General features: G+C 63.9%; 2 protein-coding genes across 9 annotated transcripts in view; one reads left to right on the top strand and one right to left on the bottom strand.

The window, feature by feature from the left end:
• ADD1 (adducin 1) overlaps positions 1-6,982 on the top strand; it is a 49,982-nt gene extending 43,000 nt beyond the window's left edge. For 3 of the 6 annotated variants that reach the window (XM_052641952.1, XM_052641951.1, XM_052641950.1), the window contains 2 exons: positions 2,876-2,962; positions 5,246-6,982. In XM_052641952.1, coding sequence (XP_052497912.1) covers positions 2,876-2,962; positions 5,246-5,613 — 455 coding nt within the window. In that variant the 3' untranslated portion in view covers positions 5,614-6,982. Of the gene's footprint in view, positions 1-2,875; positions 2,963-3,593; positions 3,629-5,245 lie in introns of those variants that run through there. The other 3 variants (XM_052641955.1, XM_052641954.1, XM_052641953.1) reach the window with 2 other exon arrangements.
• A 337-nt stretch (positions 6,983-7,319) lies between these two features.
• On the bottom strand, positions 7,320-11,491 carry MFSD10 (major facilitator superfamily domain containing 10). 3 transcript variants are annotated; one of them, XM_052641958.1, is made up of 13 exons: positions 11,386-11,491; positions 10,528-10,745; positions 10,323-10,419; positions 10,070-10,173; positions 9,619-9,777; positions 9,377-9,538; positions 9,015-9,123; positions 8,804-8,915; positions 8,515-8,623; positions 8,346-8,436; positions 8,086-8,133; positions 7,914-8,003; positions 7,320-7,785 (listed from the first exon to the last, which is right to left on the bottom strand). In XM_052641958.1, the coding sequence occupies exons 2-13, from the start codon at positions 10,699-10,701 to the stop codon at positions 7,670-7,672; spliced, it is 1,371 nt and encodes a 456-aa protein (XP_052497918.1). In that variant the 5' UTR covers positions 10,702-10,745; positions 11,386-11,491; the 3' UTR covers positions 7,320-7,669. The 3 variants fall into 3 exon arrangements, with proteins under 3 accessions (XP_052497918.1, XP_052497916.1, XP_052497919.1); XM_052641956.1 differs by lacking the exon at positions 11,386-11,491 and adding an exon at positions 11,154-11,242; XM_052641959.1 differs by lacking the exon at positions 11,386-11,491 and having other exon boundaries at positions 7,364-7,453; positions 7,625-7,785; positions 10,528-11,122.
• Positions 11,492-12,942: the final 1,451 nt, after the last annotated feature.

The raw sequence follows: 12,942 nt of genomic DNA, 5'->3' as shown, positions 1-12,942 counted from the left end.
CAGGCCCCCTCCCGTCCAGGCTCCGGGCTGTGCCGGGCAGTGCCCCGTCTCCTAGCTGGATAGCCGTCTGTGTTGAGGGCTCAGGACGCCCAAAGAAGAATGCATCAATTAACCTGGGATAGCTGATGGGCAAACCGGTTTGAGTATTACTTTTCAGATACGTTCCGCCCTTGATGTATGTAGGCCCTGAGGAGGGGCCTTCTCTGAACTGTCTGGTCTCATTCATACTCCAGTCGTTGTTGAGCAGTTATGTTGTGGCAGGCCCTGTGAGTGCTGTGCGTGCCTGTGTTTCAGGGTTACTGTTAGCTCACAGTAACCCTGAGAGCTGGGCCTTTTCTCACCGGATAGAGCAGAGAAGCCTGTTCCCCAGAACAAGGCTGGGTGCGGCAGAGGCCCATCTGGGTCTGACCCACACCCCTGCACCCAGTCTCCCCACCTTCATCTCAGCCGCCGTCAGGGCACAGGGTTTTCTCTCAGCCCCGAGGGCTCCCTGGCCAGGCGTGGTCACAGGCGCAGGGCCTCGCGTAGCCCCTTCCCCCACCCTGCAGAGGGGGCCCAGGCTGCGGCTGTCTTCCTGTTGGCAGCTCACAGGCTAGGAGGACGTGGCTTTGTAAAGCATGTTGGGACTACTTTGCGACAGAGGAAAGTAAATGGCTCTGAGAGCCAGAGCCCCCCGGAGCAGCTTGTTTCACACTTCAGGTTTTTAAAGCAGACTCAGACATTGCGACGGCCGGGAGAGAAACTGGCCTTCCACTGTGTCTGGCGCAAAGGCTCGGGGGTCTGAACCGCTCTCCCGGAGTGCCCTGGGTCGCTGGGTTGCCATGCAGACCCCGGGGCAGGACGCCCCCTCCAGGAGGCTCGCGCCGCTCTTCCCGGCCGTAGTGTGCACACTGCCCCCTCCTGGAGGGGAGGTCCCGCGGTGACCCTCCAGGGCCGATGGGGACCGTCCCGGGAGCCGTTTCAGCTTCAGACCCGTTCTCTGATTTCCCCCAACGGAATCTTCCTTCTCAGTCTTGTTCTAGGTCAGCTACATGCCGCATCTGTGGCGGCTGTGGGAGCTCGGGCTGTGGAAAAGGGCTGCTGTTGGGCTGCCTTTCAGTGTGTTAGGCCCTCAGTGCCTGTCGCTTTCTGTTCTGTATGTGTTCAGGTTAAGACTGTGCACGTAGATGCCGGGGGAGCCGCATCTTTGGGTCACAACGCTGATTCTGACTGCCCCAGGGGCAGTGCAGGCGGCCCTGCGGGAAGTTCCGTGTGAGCCACAGCCCTGGTCACTGACTTAGAGGAAGAGCGTGTGTGTGGGCCTGAGCTCCTGGTCCTGTAGCCTAATCCCAGCTCCTGTGCACAGAGTCACGCGTCTGCCCTCTGGCCTCTCCCAGTGTCTGGGAAACCCGGATTTTTTTTAATTTTTTTTGAGTTTAACCACAAGACAGAGTTTCCTCCGCACGTTGCAGGCTCCGTTAGGGGCTGTTAGAGGGAGGGAGTGGGTGGCTGTGTGTGGCGATGGCTGTGAGCATGCTGTGTGCTCAGACTGTCCGCGTGGGAGTGGCAGCCAGGGCCCTGCCAGCAGACCCCTGCCCTGCGCTGCTGCCAGCTCTTGGCGTGGTGGGAGGTGGTGGTGTCTGCTGCAGGTGAGACTCAGGCTGTGTGTCAGGCTGAAGTGCGGGGAAGAAAGCCTCTGGCCTCTTTCCCTGGTGAAAGGAATTTGTGTCCTCAGGCAAGAGATGTGCCCGCCGGCCTCTGTGTAGACACCTGGCTTCAGGAAGGGAGCTGTAGGCTTAGGTGGCTTAGGGAGGTGAATTTTTTCAACCTACGGCACTTACTGGCCCTAAGCTATTAATGTAAAACGTGACAATGAGACGGGAGATTCTAGGAACTACGGTAACAGTGATATACACTTTTCCCTAAATGAGAGGTGGACTTGGAATTTTCTGGATCCTAGTTCCTATGATTTTTTTCCTCTGGTTCTTAGAGCCTTTTACTTCAGGAAAAAAATATGCATTACAGGTGCCAAGTTTACTCCTTTTTAATGTCTATTTTATGTGTTTCTTATCTGTTTCATTTATTTAATATCTATTCTATTTCACTGTGCCCGTCTTAGTGGGGCTTCTCTCGTGGCTCAGAGTCTGCCTGCAGTGTGGGAGACTTGGGCTTGAGCCCTGGGTTGGAAGATCCCCTTGAGAAAGGGCCTGGCAACCCACTCCAGTATTCTTGCCTGGAGAATTCCATGGACAGAGCCTGGCAAGCTATGGCCTGTGAGGTCGCAGAGTCGGACGCGACTGAGCAACTGAACTTTTCCATCTTTCACCAGTCTTGTCGTGGCGTGCGGGGTCTAGCCCCTGACCAGGGATCAAACCTGGGCCCCCTGCAGCGAGAGCGTGGAGTCTTAGCCACGGGACCTCCCGGGCTGTCCCTACAACTGCCAGGTTTAAAGTATGGGTAGAAAATGCTCTAAATAAAAGATTAAAACCAAGATTGTGCTCATGGAGTGTCCCTTGAAGTGGCAGGTAGGCCGTGGGTGCTTGGGACCCTGGGCTTTTCTCAGCAGTGCGATGCTGAGGATGTGGGGAGGGGCTCCTCATTAGGGGACCGGCCAGGGGTCCCTGGTCAGCACAGCACGGAGGCAGCTCTGGCGATCCCGAGATGCAGGTCCACACCCCAGTCCTCGAGGGCTTCCTTCATCCTCTTTCAGGCAGCGACTGGGAAAAGCTGAGGACGGTGGCTGCAAGCTCTTCTCTTCTGTGCTCTGGCCTGTGCCCTCCTGGAGGCAGCCCCATGGGCAGGGCAGGCCGGCCTGGCTGCCTTGGTGGAGGGTGGCGGGGAGGCCCTGGGGCTCACAGCTCTTCACACGCTCTCCCCGCGGTGTGTGCATCTGCAGAGGATCTGGACCAGACGAGAGAAGAGAAAGAGAAGAGCCCTCCGGAGCCGCACACGCCCCCCAGCACCCCTGTCAAGCGGGAGGAAGGTGAGCGCTGGCTGGGGGTGGGCCTGAGGCCGCCCCTCGGGGGAGGGTGCACGGTTGCCCGGGGCAGCCTCACTGGGAGGAGCCAAGCGTCCCGACTGGGGGAGAAGAGCAGCCGAGTGTGGCAGGGGCGGAGCTGGCACTAGTGGCCAGCGTGCGTTTGCATGGGGCCAGTGCGTCGCTGGCTCTGCGCGCCCACGCCTCTGTGCCGTGTCGGCTCTGCGCTGAGAACTGCAGGCGGCGCAGACCCGTGAGTTGTGGTGCGCATGGTCAGGGACAGAGCCTGCCTGCGTCCGTGACGTCAGTGCTGCCCCCTGCTTGCACATTGCCTCCACCCTCCTGTGCTTGGGTTGCCCCGGAAGCGTCCTCCGTCATGTCCAGGCCCCAGGATCACACTCTCTGGCTGTATGCAGAGTCCATGGAGAGTGCTGGACCCCGGTGGTCTCCCGGACCGCCTGCCTGTGTCTGGGACCCGTGGCCTCCGTGTCTGTCCTCGGTCGTGTACGTGGTGCTTCCCCTGCCTGTTGGGGGCCTTGGCTCCCCCCCGCCCGCCCTCTGTCTGTAACCCAGTGGCTGAGACTGATGCGTAGCCTCTCTACCTGTGCTTTCTCTCCTGTGGCTGCGTGACAAGCAGGAGGTGGATGTGCTAAAGAGTACCTGTTACCATAGTAAGTACCGCCTGGCCCTCTGCTGTTGATGGGAATTCCCTGTGCTTTGCCTCATTCTGCTTCTTTGTTGCTTGTTAAGTTTTGTTTTCTGTTGATTCAAAATAAAAAGAGCCTCCTACCCCACCCCCTCTTATTCCCTGTCCTTGCACTGTGGGTAGTGACCCTCCTGGAAGGGGCTGGGTCACCTGAGCTGCGTGGTGGGCAGCCTGTCCTGCAGTCTGGGCCTCAGAAGTCCCAGGGGACCACATTACCCTATTCCCCTTCTAGCTGGGTGCTGCTCAGTGGAGAGCTCTGCTCTGTCAGACCGGACTTGAGTCTGGACTAGACAAGACAGGCTGGGATTTTGCATGGGGGCTGCATGTATTTTGATCTTTGCTTAAGCTGGCTGCTTAAGCTTAAATCTGAGGTGGGTGGGAGAGTGACATTCACTGCTATTTGTTTAATACGACATTTGGTCCAACGGTAAAAGTTCCCCTGAGCACCCACAGGCAGCCTCTGCATGCTTCGAAGAGTGAATCCTCAGTGCCTCTTGCACAGCTGAGCCAAGGCGTTTCGCTCTCCTAGGGCCCGGGGTGAGGGGCTGGCGGAGGGGAGGGGCTCGCCAGCCTCCGGGAGCCGCCCTTGCCCCCACTCCTCCTGCTCCTCTGCTTCCTATCGCCTCCCGAGATTTGGCTAGATTTCCAGTGTTGCCTAGCCTCCCAGTGGCTTGTAACTTTGTAGACTATGTTTAAAAAATCCAGAAATTGGTTTCCCCTGGGGCCAGTGTAGAAAGCAGGCCTCAGACTGTTCCTTTGAAACCAGAGCCATGTGGCGTACGTTTATGTTTCCATGTTGGGGGGCTTCCCTGGCGGCTCAGTTGGTAAAGAGTCTGCCTGCGGTGTGGGAGACCCCTGCAGGAGGAAATGGCAGCCCACTCCAGGACTCTTGCCTGGAGAATCCCATCGACGGAGGAGCCTGGTGGGCTACAGCCCATGGGGTCGCAAAGAGACGGACACGGCTGAGCGACGCACACTTTCACTTTTCCATGTTCAGCTGCTTAAAATGGCTTGAGTTTTTTGCCTGTCCTTTACCTTAGAGTTCATCTCTCTTTCCCTTTTCTGCTTTTTTTTCGGAGTTCATCTCTGTTTGAATTCTCTAGCCTACAGTGGCCTTTGGTGGTGACGTTGATGCCAGACTGGGAGTTCACTCGGGGCTCTCCATGAACTGCCGTGGGTTTGTGTTCTTGGCGGGAGACCAGGTGTCGTGGATACACATTGAGGCGTCTGTTCAGGACCACTAATGCCCGCCCTCTAGTGGTTCAAGTGTTTAAGGCAGAACATTGCAGTCCTGAGAGTGTTTCCGGGCCTTTCATCACTCTGTCCCCGCCTGGGGACTGAGCCCCAGGACCGAGCCTGGTGGTGTCAGCCCGCTGTCCATGAGAAGGAGCTAAAATCCACCCTGAGGCTGAGCCCACGCCTCACTGTGGGCTGCACCCAGCCTCGGGGTAGAGTAGACTCGGCGAGAGCTCCTTGCTCTGCTCTAGAGTCCCTTCCAGGGCAGCGTCTGTGCAGGGCCCTTGGGAGGCCGGGAGACCCGGGCGGTGGCTCTGTAACCCTGTCTCTCCCGCCCCACCCACCAGACCTGCCGCGGGAGCCACCGTCCGGAGACGACAGTGATGCCGCCACCTTCAAGCCGACTCTGCCCGACCTGTCCCCTGATGAGCCTTCAGAAGCACTCGGTTTCCCGACGTTGGAGAAGGAGGAGGAGGAGGAGGAGGAGGGGCTGGCTGAAGCCAGGGCCCCTCCAAGCCCCGCCGGGTCCCCCTCCAGGTCCCCCCTGGCGGCCAGCCCCGAGCCAGCCCCAGCCCAGGTGGCTGAGGAGGCTGCCTCCCCAGCAGCCGAGGACCCTGGCAGTGATGGGTCTCCGGGCAAGTCCCCATCCAAAAAGAAGAAGAAATTCCGCACCCCTTCCTTCCTGAAGAAGAGCAAGAAGAGAAGCGACTCCTGAAGGCCCTCCCTGCACGCCCCGGCGCCGCCACACTGTCCCCGACCACGCCACGTGCCCTGGCGCCCTGTGTAATGGGCGCAGAGGCCCATCCCTTGTGTAGCTAGCACCTCCCTCGGTGTGACCGACCCCTACGTAGACCGGTGCTAACCTCGTGTGCGTGCAGCGGCCTGACCCGCAGCCTCGGGTTCTGGGGAAGACGTGGCCTCCGTGTCCACCTCCGAGCCAGCCCTGACCTGCAGGGGTCAGCACCTCGGCCCCTCTTGTACTCCTCAAGGACACTGTCCCCCGGGAGCCGAGTCAGGGTCCCAGCTGGACAGGGGCAGACCTGGCTGCTCTGGCCTTGACCACCCCTGCTCTCCTTCTCTTGGGAAGTAACCCGCGCCCCATCTCTGCTAGGCTCCCCTTCACCCCCAGGTCTCAGGTGACTGAATCAGACCTGTAGCTTCGTGCTGGCGCTGCCTGCTCCGTGATCCCTGTTCAGATACACAGCCTCGGTCCTGTGAAAGCGCCCCGACAGCCCAGGCCCCCAGGATGGCCTTGGAGAGGGTCAGGGCTGAGCCGGCGCCCCAGTAGCTCATGGCGCAGCTGGTGCTGGTCCCCGGTCCCCTCGGCCAGAACCAGACCTGGGGTTGCGCTCACCCCCTGGAGCCTCCTGACCTGTCGTAGGGACAGCGCCTCCGAGGGGTGGTCCTGTGGACCTCGTCAGCGGACCTGCAGCTCCCACAGCCCCGACGGCATGCACGGGCAGCACTCTGCTTCTGCTCTCTGTCCTGGGGAGGGCCTGGCACTGAGGCGGGTCTGCACCTGAGCTCAGCTTGGCTTGGGACGCTCCTTCCCTTGGTTAGAGGGCAGCTCAGGGTGAGGGTCGGCCCCAGAGGTCCACTGACGTCCTGTGGTCACCACAAGGCCCCTCCCGCCCTCCAGTGCCACATCCGTAGAGCAGAGTGGGGGGCTGCTTGGCTGGAACTTGGGGTGGCCGGGGTCTCCTCGACAGTCGGCCGTCCCAGGAGCTCCAGTGCCAGCCTGTCCCAGCAGGCCCCTGGGGTGGAGGGGACCCGAGGCCGGCTGCATGGCGCTGACCTCGGCTTCGAGCTTCCTGGCGAGCTGCTCTGTGTTGTCTTGTCCTGGTGGTGGTCAAGCTCCCCAGCCTCACCCTGCACTCAGTTAACCACAGGCTCCTCCTGCCCTCCCTTCCTCTCACCCCACATATGCAATGACTTTAATTTCATTTTTGTAGTTTATTTTAACTCTTTGTATCTCAACATGAAGTTTAGTTGCATATACAGACACAGGCTTGGGAGGACAGGTCCTATGGCCTTTCTTCATTGTAACATGTTTTACTCACAAATAAAATTCTTTACGCAGTTTCCTTGTCTAACCTTGGGAAGCAGTCTTGCGTCTTAATTCCTTTTGTTTGCTCCTTTAAAATAGGACTTCAGAAGTTTAATGTTCCAAAGATTCCAAAGTGAGCGCTTATCTCTTGATCCAGCAGAGTTTGTCACTTTGGACCATGGGGGATACTCTGAAAAGCACCCTGCCCCAGGTGTCTGCCTGTTCTTCCCCAGAGGGTGGCGTTGGGGGCTTCCGGCCAGGGCCCTGGGCAAGGGGAGGGACGTCAGGCGGCCTCCCCCCCAACCCCAGGGTAGAAGGGAAACGGCTGGGCAGAGCTTGGCACCCTGTGGTCGGTGCAGCTGGAACAGCTGTCACTCCAGCTGCTGCCCCTGGTTCCTGGGGGCCTCCAGGGTGCGGGGGGACGGGGTGTGCGCTGCAGGAAGGCACTTGGTGTGTAACAGCTGCTTTGTCACTCTGAGGCCGAGCTGAGGCCCTGTGTCGCTGAGAACTGAAGACAACACAAAGTCTGGAAGGCTTGAGTCTGATCCTGACAGGCAGGTCCATGCCAGAGTATCTTGCACCCTGGAGCTGCAAGCCCCAGGCCCCGGGGGTGGGGGGCAGGGGGCCGGAGGGGGTCAGGCGGGCAGTGGGGAGCTGGCCTGGCCCAGGACCTCCTTACCCGCGCAGTCCCCCGCCCTCACGTCACCGCAGGCGGGGGGCCCAGCTACTCGGCCTTGAGTGTCCGCGCCGCGGGGCTCAGGGTCCGCAGGATGGAGAAGGGGAGCAGGAAGAGCACCGCGCACACGGTGTAGCAGACGCGGGCGCCCGCCAGCCAGTACGCTGTGGAGACAACGGGGGAGGTGACGGTGCCCCGGGCCCACCTGCCCCCTGCAGCTCGGCCAGCCAGAACCCCAGCCGGGGGCGGGCCGGGCCTCCAGCATGCCCCGAGGGCCGTACCGCAGCCTCACCTGAGGCGGCCACCACGGGCCCCACGGCCCTGGCCAGGGCGCCCAGGCTCCGCAGCGTGCCCATGACCGTGCCCTTCTGCCGGGGCGAGCCTGTGGGCGAGAGGGGACAGCCGTCAGGGGCCCTCAGACCGCCTCCCAGGGGCTGGCCTCGCGCCAGGGCAGGGCCTCTCACCGTAGCCGGCGACCACGGAGGACAGGCAGGGGACCACGACGGCTGCGGCTGGGGAGACACCGGGGAAGACACCGGTCAGCCCGGAGGAGAGGCCGACGGAGGTGGGAGGGGGCCCCGGCCCCGCCCCGCCCCACACAGGCCCCGCCCCGCCCCACACAGGCCCCGCCCCGCCCCACACAGGCCCCGCCCCCGCCCGGCCCTCACACCCGCAGGCCCCGCCCTCACCCGCCGGCTCCGCTCCTGCCCGCAGGCCCACTCACCCCAGGAGTAGAGGAGCAGCCCCAGGCCCAGGATGGGCAGCGTGTGTCCCCAGCCGACGAAGAGGGAGGCGGGGATGAGCAGCAGGATGGCCTGTGGGCGGCACAGCCGGTCTGAGAGCCCCCGCAGAGCACGGGCACCGCCTGCCCCCAGCCCCGGGGAACTCCATACCCGCTTCGCAGCCGTGATCTCCCTGCCAGGGCGGATCCGCCGGGCATAGGCTCCCTGGATGGTGGCCATGGTGAGACCGATGAAGAAAAACATCTTCCCCTGTTCTACCCTGCGAGGGGCGAGCTGTCAGCACCCCTGCCCTGCCGGTGCTGCCCTCACGTGGCCAGGCAGCCTGGGTGACCTCGGTCCCTGTCCTCGGGGCGCCGCGCAGTCCACCCCAGGACCCTGGACTGGGCCCGGGGGACGCGTGTGCCGAGGTGGGGATCCGCCGGGGTTCGGGGCGTCCCACCTGCTGAACTGGAAGCGCTGGTGCACCAGGAAGCTGAGCGTGAACTCCAGGCCCGAGAACAGGAACAGGTAGAGCAAGTAGACCAGGCCCAGGCCGCGCAGGCTGCCAAGCCCTGGGGGACAGCGAGGAGGGGCTGTGGCCCTGACCCGCATGCAGCCCCCAAGGTGGCCTGAGGGACCCCCAGCCCCACCCACCAGCGCCCGCTCCTTACTGACTCCAGTGGGCGGGTCTGGGCCCCGCGCCACGGCCGAGAAGCGGAGCAGGGCCAGAGGGCTGAGCAGGTCCACGGCCGCCCGGAACCCCAGGGTGACGGAGGGCGCCTGCGGGGGTCGGCATTGAGGGTCCGCTAGGGGGCCTGGGGGTGGGCTTGACGAACCGCTCGGCCCCTGCATCTTGCAGAGCCCCAGCGAGGCTGGGGGGTCTGGGAACCATGGGGTCCCAGGAGGCGCTGCGCTCTCAAGAGCATCTGGACACCAGAAGGGGGTAGCCCGGCCTCCCCAGCGCCTGGAGCTGGGACACATGATGGGCATCCCCCCCTGTCCCAGCCTGGGCGCTGTCTGGCTCCCACCTTACCCGCTTCTCTGGGGGCAGCGTCTCTGGCAAGAAGCACCAGATGAACAGCAAGTCAGAGATGGCGAAGAGCAGGGCCAGCCAGGGCACCGTCTCCGAGGGCAGGAAGGCTCCCAGGGTGGGGCCCAGAGTGAAACCCAGAGAAAAGGCCACCCCAATGACTGCCTGGGGAAAAGAGGGTGCTTGAGCGAGCAGGGAGACCCGAGCCCCAGAGACCCCCACCCCAAAGCCCCAGGGCCACTCACCATGCCCTTGCTGCGGGCAGACGGTGAGCCCAGGTCGGCAACGATGGCGGTGCAGAGGCTAACGTTCCCCTTGCTGATGCCGCCTATCACCCTGGAGGCCAGGAAGGCCGCAAAGCTCTTCGAGGCAGCCCACACGGCGTACGAGGTGGCCACACCTGCCTGCCCCAGGGCAGGGGCCAAGGGCAGGTGCCGTCACTTAAGGCCAGGAGGGGCCCACAGTGGGGCTGGCAGGCTGGAGCAGTACTCCTGGGACCCTGCCCTGTTCTGGAGCAGCCAAAGGCCACTTCTATGCCCAGTGACCCCTTGGCAGGAGCAGCTCTGCCACTCCCTGGCTTAGCTCCAGAAGCCCCGCTCCCCCCAAACACCTCCCCCAGGGAGCACTGAGGGCCACTGAGGGGCCACGGAGGGCTCACAGCTGCTTCCCAGAGGGCTGCCAGGTGGACATGCGTACCAGGGACAGCAGCATCCCCGGGCGCCTCCCCAGGCAGTCAGACACGGCCCCTGTGAGGGGTGCTGAGAGGAACTGCAGGAGCGAGAAAACGGAGCCGATCAGACCTGGAAGAGACAGAGCTCACGGTCACCACTCGGCCCGGGGAGCCCCAAGGGAAGTGGACGCTCCACAGGGAGAGGGGGCGGACCATGCCCCAGAGCGAGAAGGTGAGAACCAAGGCGTGGGGAGGCCTCGGCCCCGCTTGAGACCGTACCTCCGAACAGGACGCTGTTGTATCTCTTCTCCGCTGGCATCCCTATGGCTGCTGCAAACCAGTCCACCCCGCGCTGCCAGGAGCCGTAGAGGGGGTCCTGGGGGACGAGAAGGCGTGGCAGACTGGGGCATCTCTGAGGGGCTGGGAGCCAGAAGCAGCCATGGCGGGGCGCAGGGGCAGTGGGGGCTGGAGGGGAGGGGCTCACGTGGGCACGGCCGTGGCTCTCCAGCAGCCCAGGCAGTAGGGGCAGCAGCAGGGTGAAGGCCAGGAGGTCCAGCAGGAGGCCGAGGAAGACCACAGCGACCACGCGGGTTTCTGGTGCCGGCTGCTGGCGGATGGGCGGGCGCGGCGTGCAGCTCCCGCCGGCTCCACAGCCCATGACGGGAGCGGCTCCGAGCAGGCCCGGCCGAGCCTGTGACAGGTCTGCACAAGAGCACGGTGCGCGAAGGCACGTCCAGTTACCCGGCCCCGACGCCCGCCCACCTTCGCCCGCGAAGTGTCCCCAACCCACTCACTGCCAGAGCGCCCCTGAAGGATCTGCCTGCCCCGTTACCGGCTGTCGCTCTGTGCGCCCTGCCCCCTACCCTGGGCAGCAGGAAACGCAAGCTGTGGGGGAGTTGCGCAAAGAAACGGCCAGCCTGGGAGGCCGACCAAGCGGGGGCCGGGCGGGGCATCGTGGCCCCGGCACCTCCCGGCCCCCGCACCCACGGTCCCGGGCGGAGCGGTCGGGGAAACCCAGGCCCAGGCGGGAGCAAGGGGCAGCCTGGCGAGCCGGAGAACGACCCCCGCCCGCCCGGCCCCGCCCCTGCCGCGGCCGCGCGCAGTACAGACCAGGGGATGGATGGACCGACGGACGGACAGACGGACGGACGGACAGACGCACGCGCAGAGGACCGCCGGGAGGGGCGGGTGCGCAGGCCCCGCCCCGCCCACCCGGAAGCGGGCGCGGTTTCATAACCCGGAAGCGGGCGCGGTTTCATAACCCGGAAGCGGGCGCGGTTTCATAACCCGGAAGCGGGCGGACCGCCGCGACCCCTCTTCCGGGCAGTGGGCCGCGCCTCACCAGCTCCGTCCCGGGCCGGCTTCCTGGCGGGAACGGGTCCGGTCGGGGGCGCCTGACAGATGCAGCCCCATTTGCCCCCAGGTTCTGCGCCCGAGGGACGACCCGCCCGCTGAGGACCCTAGGGCTTTGGGTGACCCGTCCGGAGGGCGGGGTCCATCCTGGCCGGACCCTCCTCGCGCCGTCCGCCCCGGCCAGAGGCCTGCGTCCGAAATACAGCTGCGGAGTCGGCGCGGGGACGCGGGCTCGCCCGCACTCGGGCCGCAGCGGGGACGGTGGGGCGTGGAGGCGGGATTGTCCGGCGTCCCGCCTGCCCGGGGTCACCGGGGAGGGGCAGCTGCCCGCATGGCGCCTGGGGGCCTGGCTTGGGCTCCCCTAGCAGCCGGAGGGCCTGCCTGCACCTCCCGCTTCCCGTCCGACTCTTGAAATGCAGGCGTCTGTGGTCGAGCCGACCAGGACAGGCCACCCCCTCCTGACAGCTCGACACTAATGCACTCCTCTGTAGACGACACGAACTTCAAATAAGCCTCACGGCAGCCCCTTTTCCCGTCGTACAGCTGTTTCCCTTGAGTACCAGTCCGCTCTCCCCGAAGAGCAGGCACGGCTCGGGCGTGACGGCGGAGCTGAGATGGCTGGGGACTCTCAGAGCAGCCCTGTCTGGCGCCTGGCCAGACGGCGACAGCTGTCGTCACCACCACCTTCTTCCCAGACGCTCTATAGGCCCCCTCGGCCTGGAGGAGGCAGGGCTGAGACGGACATGCCGCCTAGTACTAGCCTTTTCCAGGACAAGGCCTGCAACGGGGTGCAGAAGCCTGGGCCGGGCCGAGGGGGCGATGCGGGGTGACACGGGGCCCGGAGCTGGGGCCGATCCCCCTCCCAACAGAACTCGGCGGCAATACCTCGGCGCCCAGCGCCGGGTGAAATAGCAGCGGCTGCCCTACAAGTTTACATGAGGTGGAACCTTGAGGCTGCACAGCAGGCCGGGCTACGCAGCAAGGAGAAGCCCACCCCATTTGTGGCTCCGACACCCACCAGGGCCTGAGATCTGTGGAGTCACCCGCCTGGCGGACACCTACGGGAACAATCCTAGGGGGACAGCGGAGAGGACCAACGCTTATCCGCGGAGGCCGTCCCCACTCCCCTCCGCCTGCTCCCAGGGGGCGCTCTGGCCCCAACACTGCCTACTGCTGCCCAAATCACTCTTGACTCCCACCAGCCTCCGCTCCGCTGGGGAGGTCTGAATTGGTCACCCTCTTTCTCATCTTGCACGTGCCCAGTCTGGCCGATCGATCCTCAGACCTCTCGTGGTCACTTCTGTGGCTCGCGACCCCAGGGACGGGCTCCCTGATGTGAATTCTAGGGCCATCTATAGCTCCAAGGCCTCCGCCACATGCCCCGGGGCCACATGGGGAGCCAGCGTTCTGTGCAAGGCTGCAGCCCCAGGGCCACAAGTGTGGGCAGGCAGCTCCTGTGTCCTTATAGAACCGCCTGGGTCCATGCAACCCAACCCCTTCCGCCTTTCCCAACAGTCAGCCACCCAAGGCTGGATTAGGGTGACAC

Source organism: Budorcas taxicolor, chromosome 6 (assembly GCF_023091745.1).
Source record: "Budorcas taxicolor isolate Tak-1 chromosome 6, Takin1.1, whole genome shotgun sequence".
Lineage (NCBI taxonomy): Eukaryota > Metazoa > Chordata > Mammalia > Artiodactyla > Bovidae > Budorcas > Budorcas taxicolor.
Note: the sequence above shows the minus strand (reverse complement) of the source record. Positions and strands in the feature narration are given on the sequence as shown.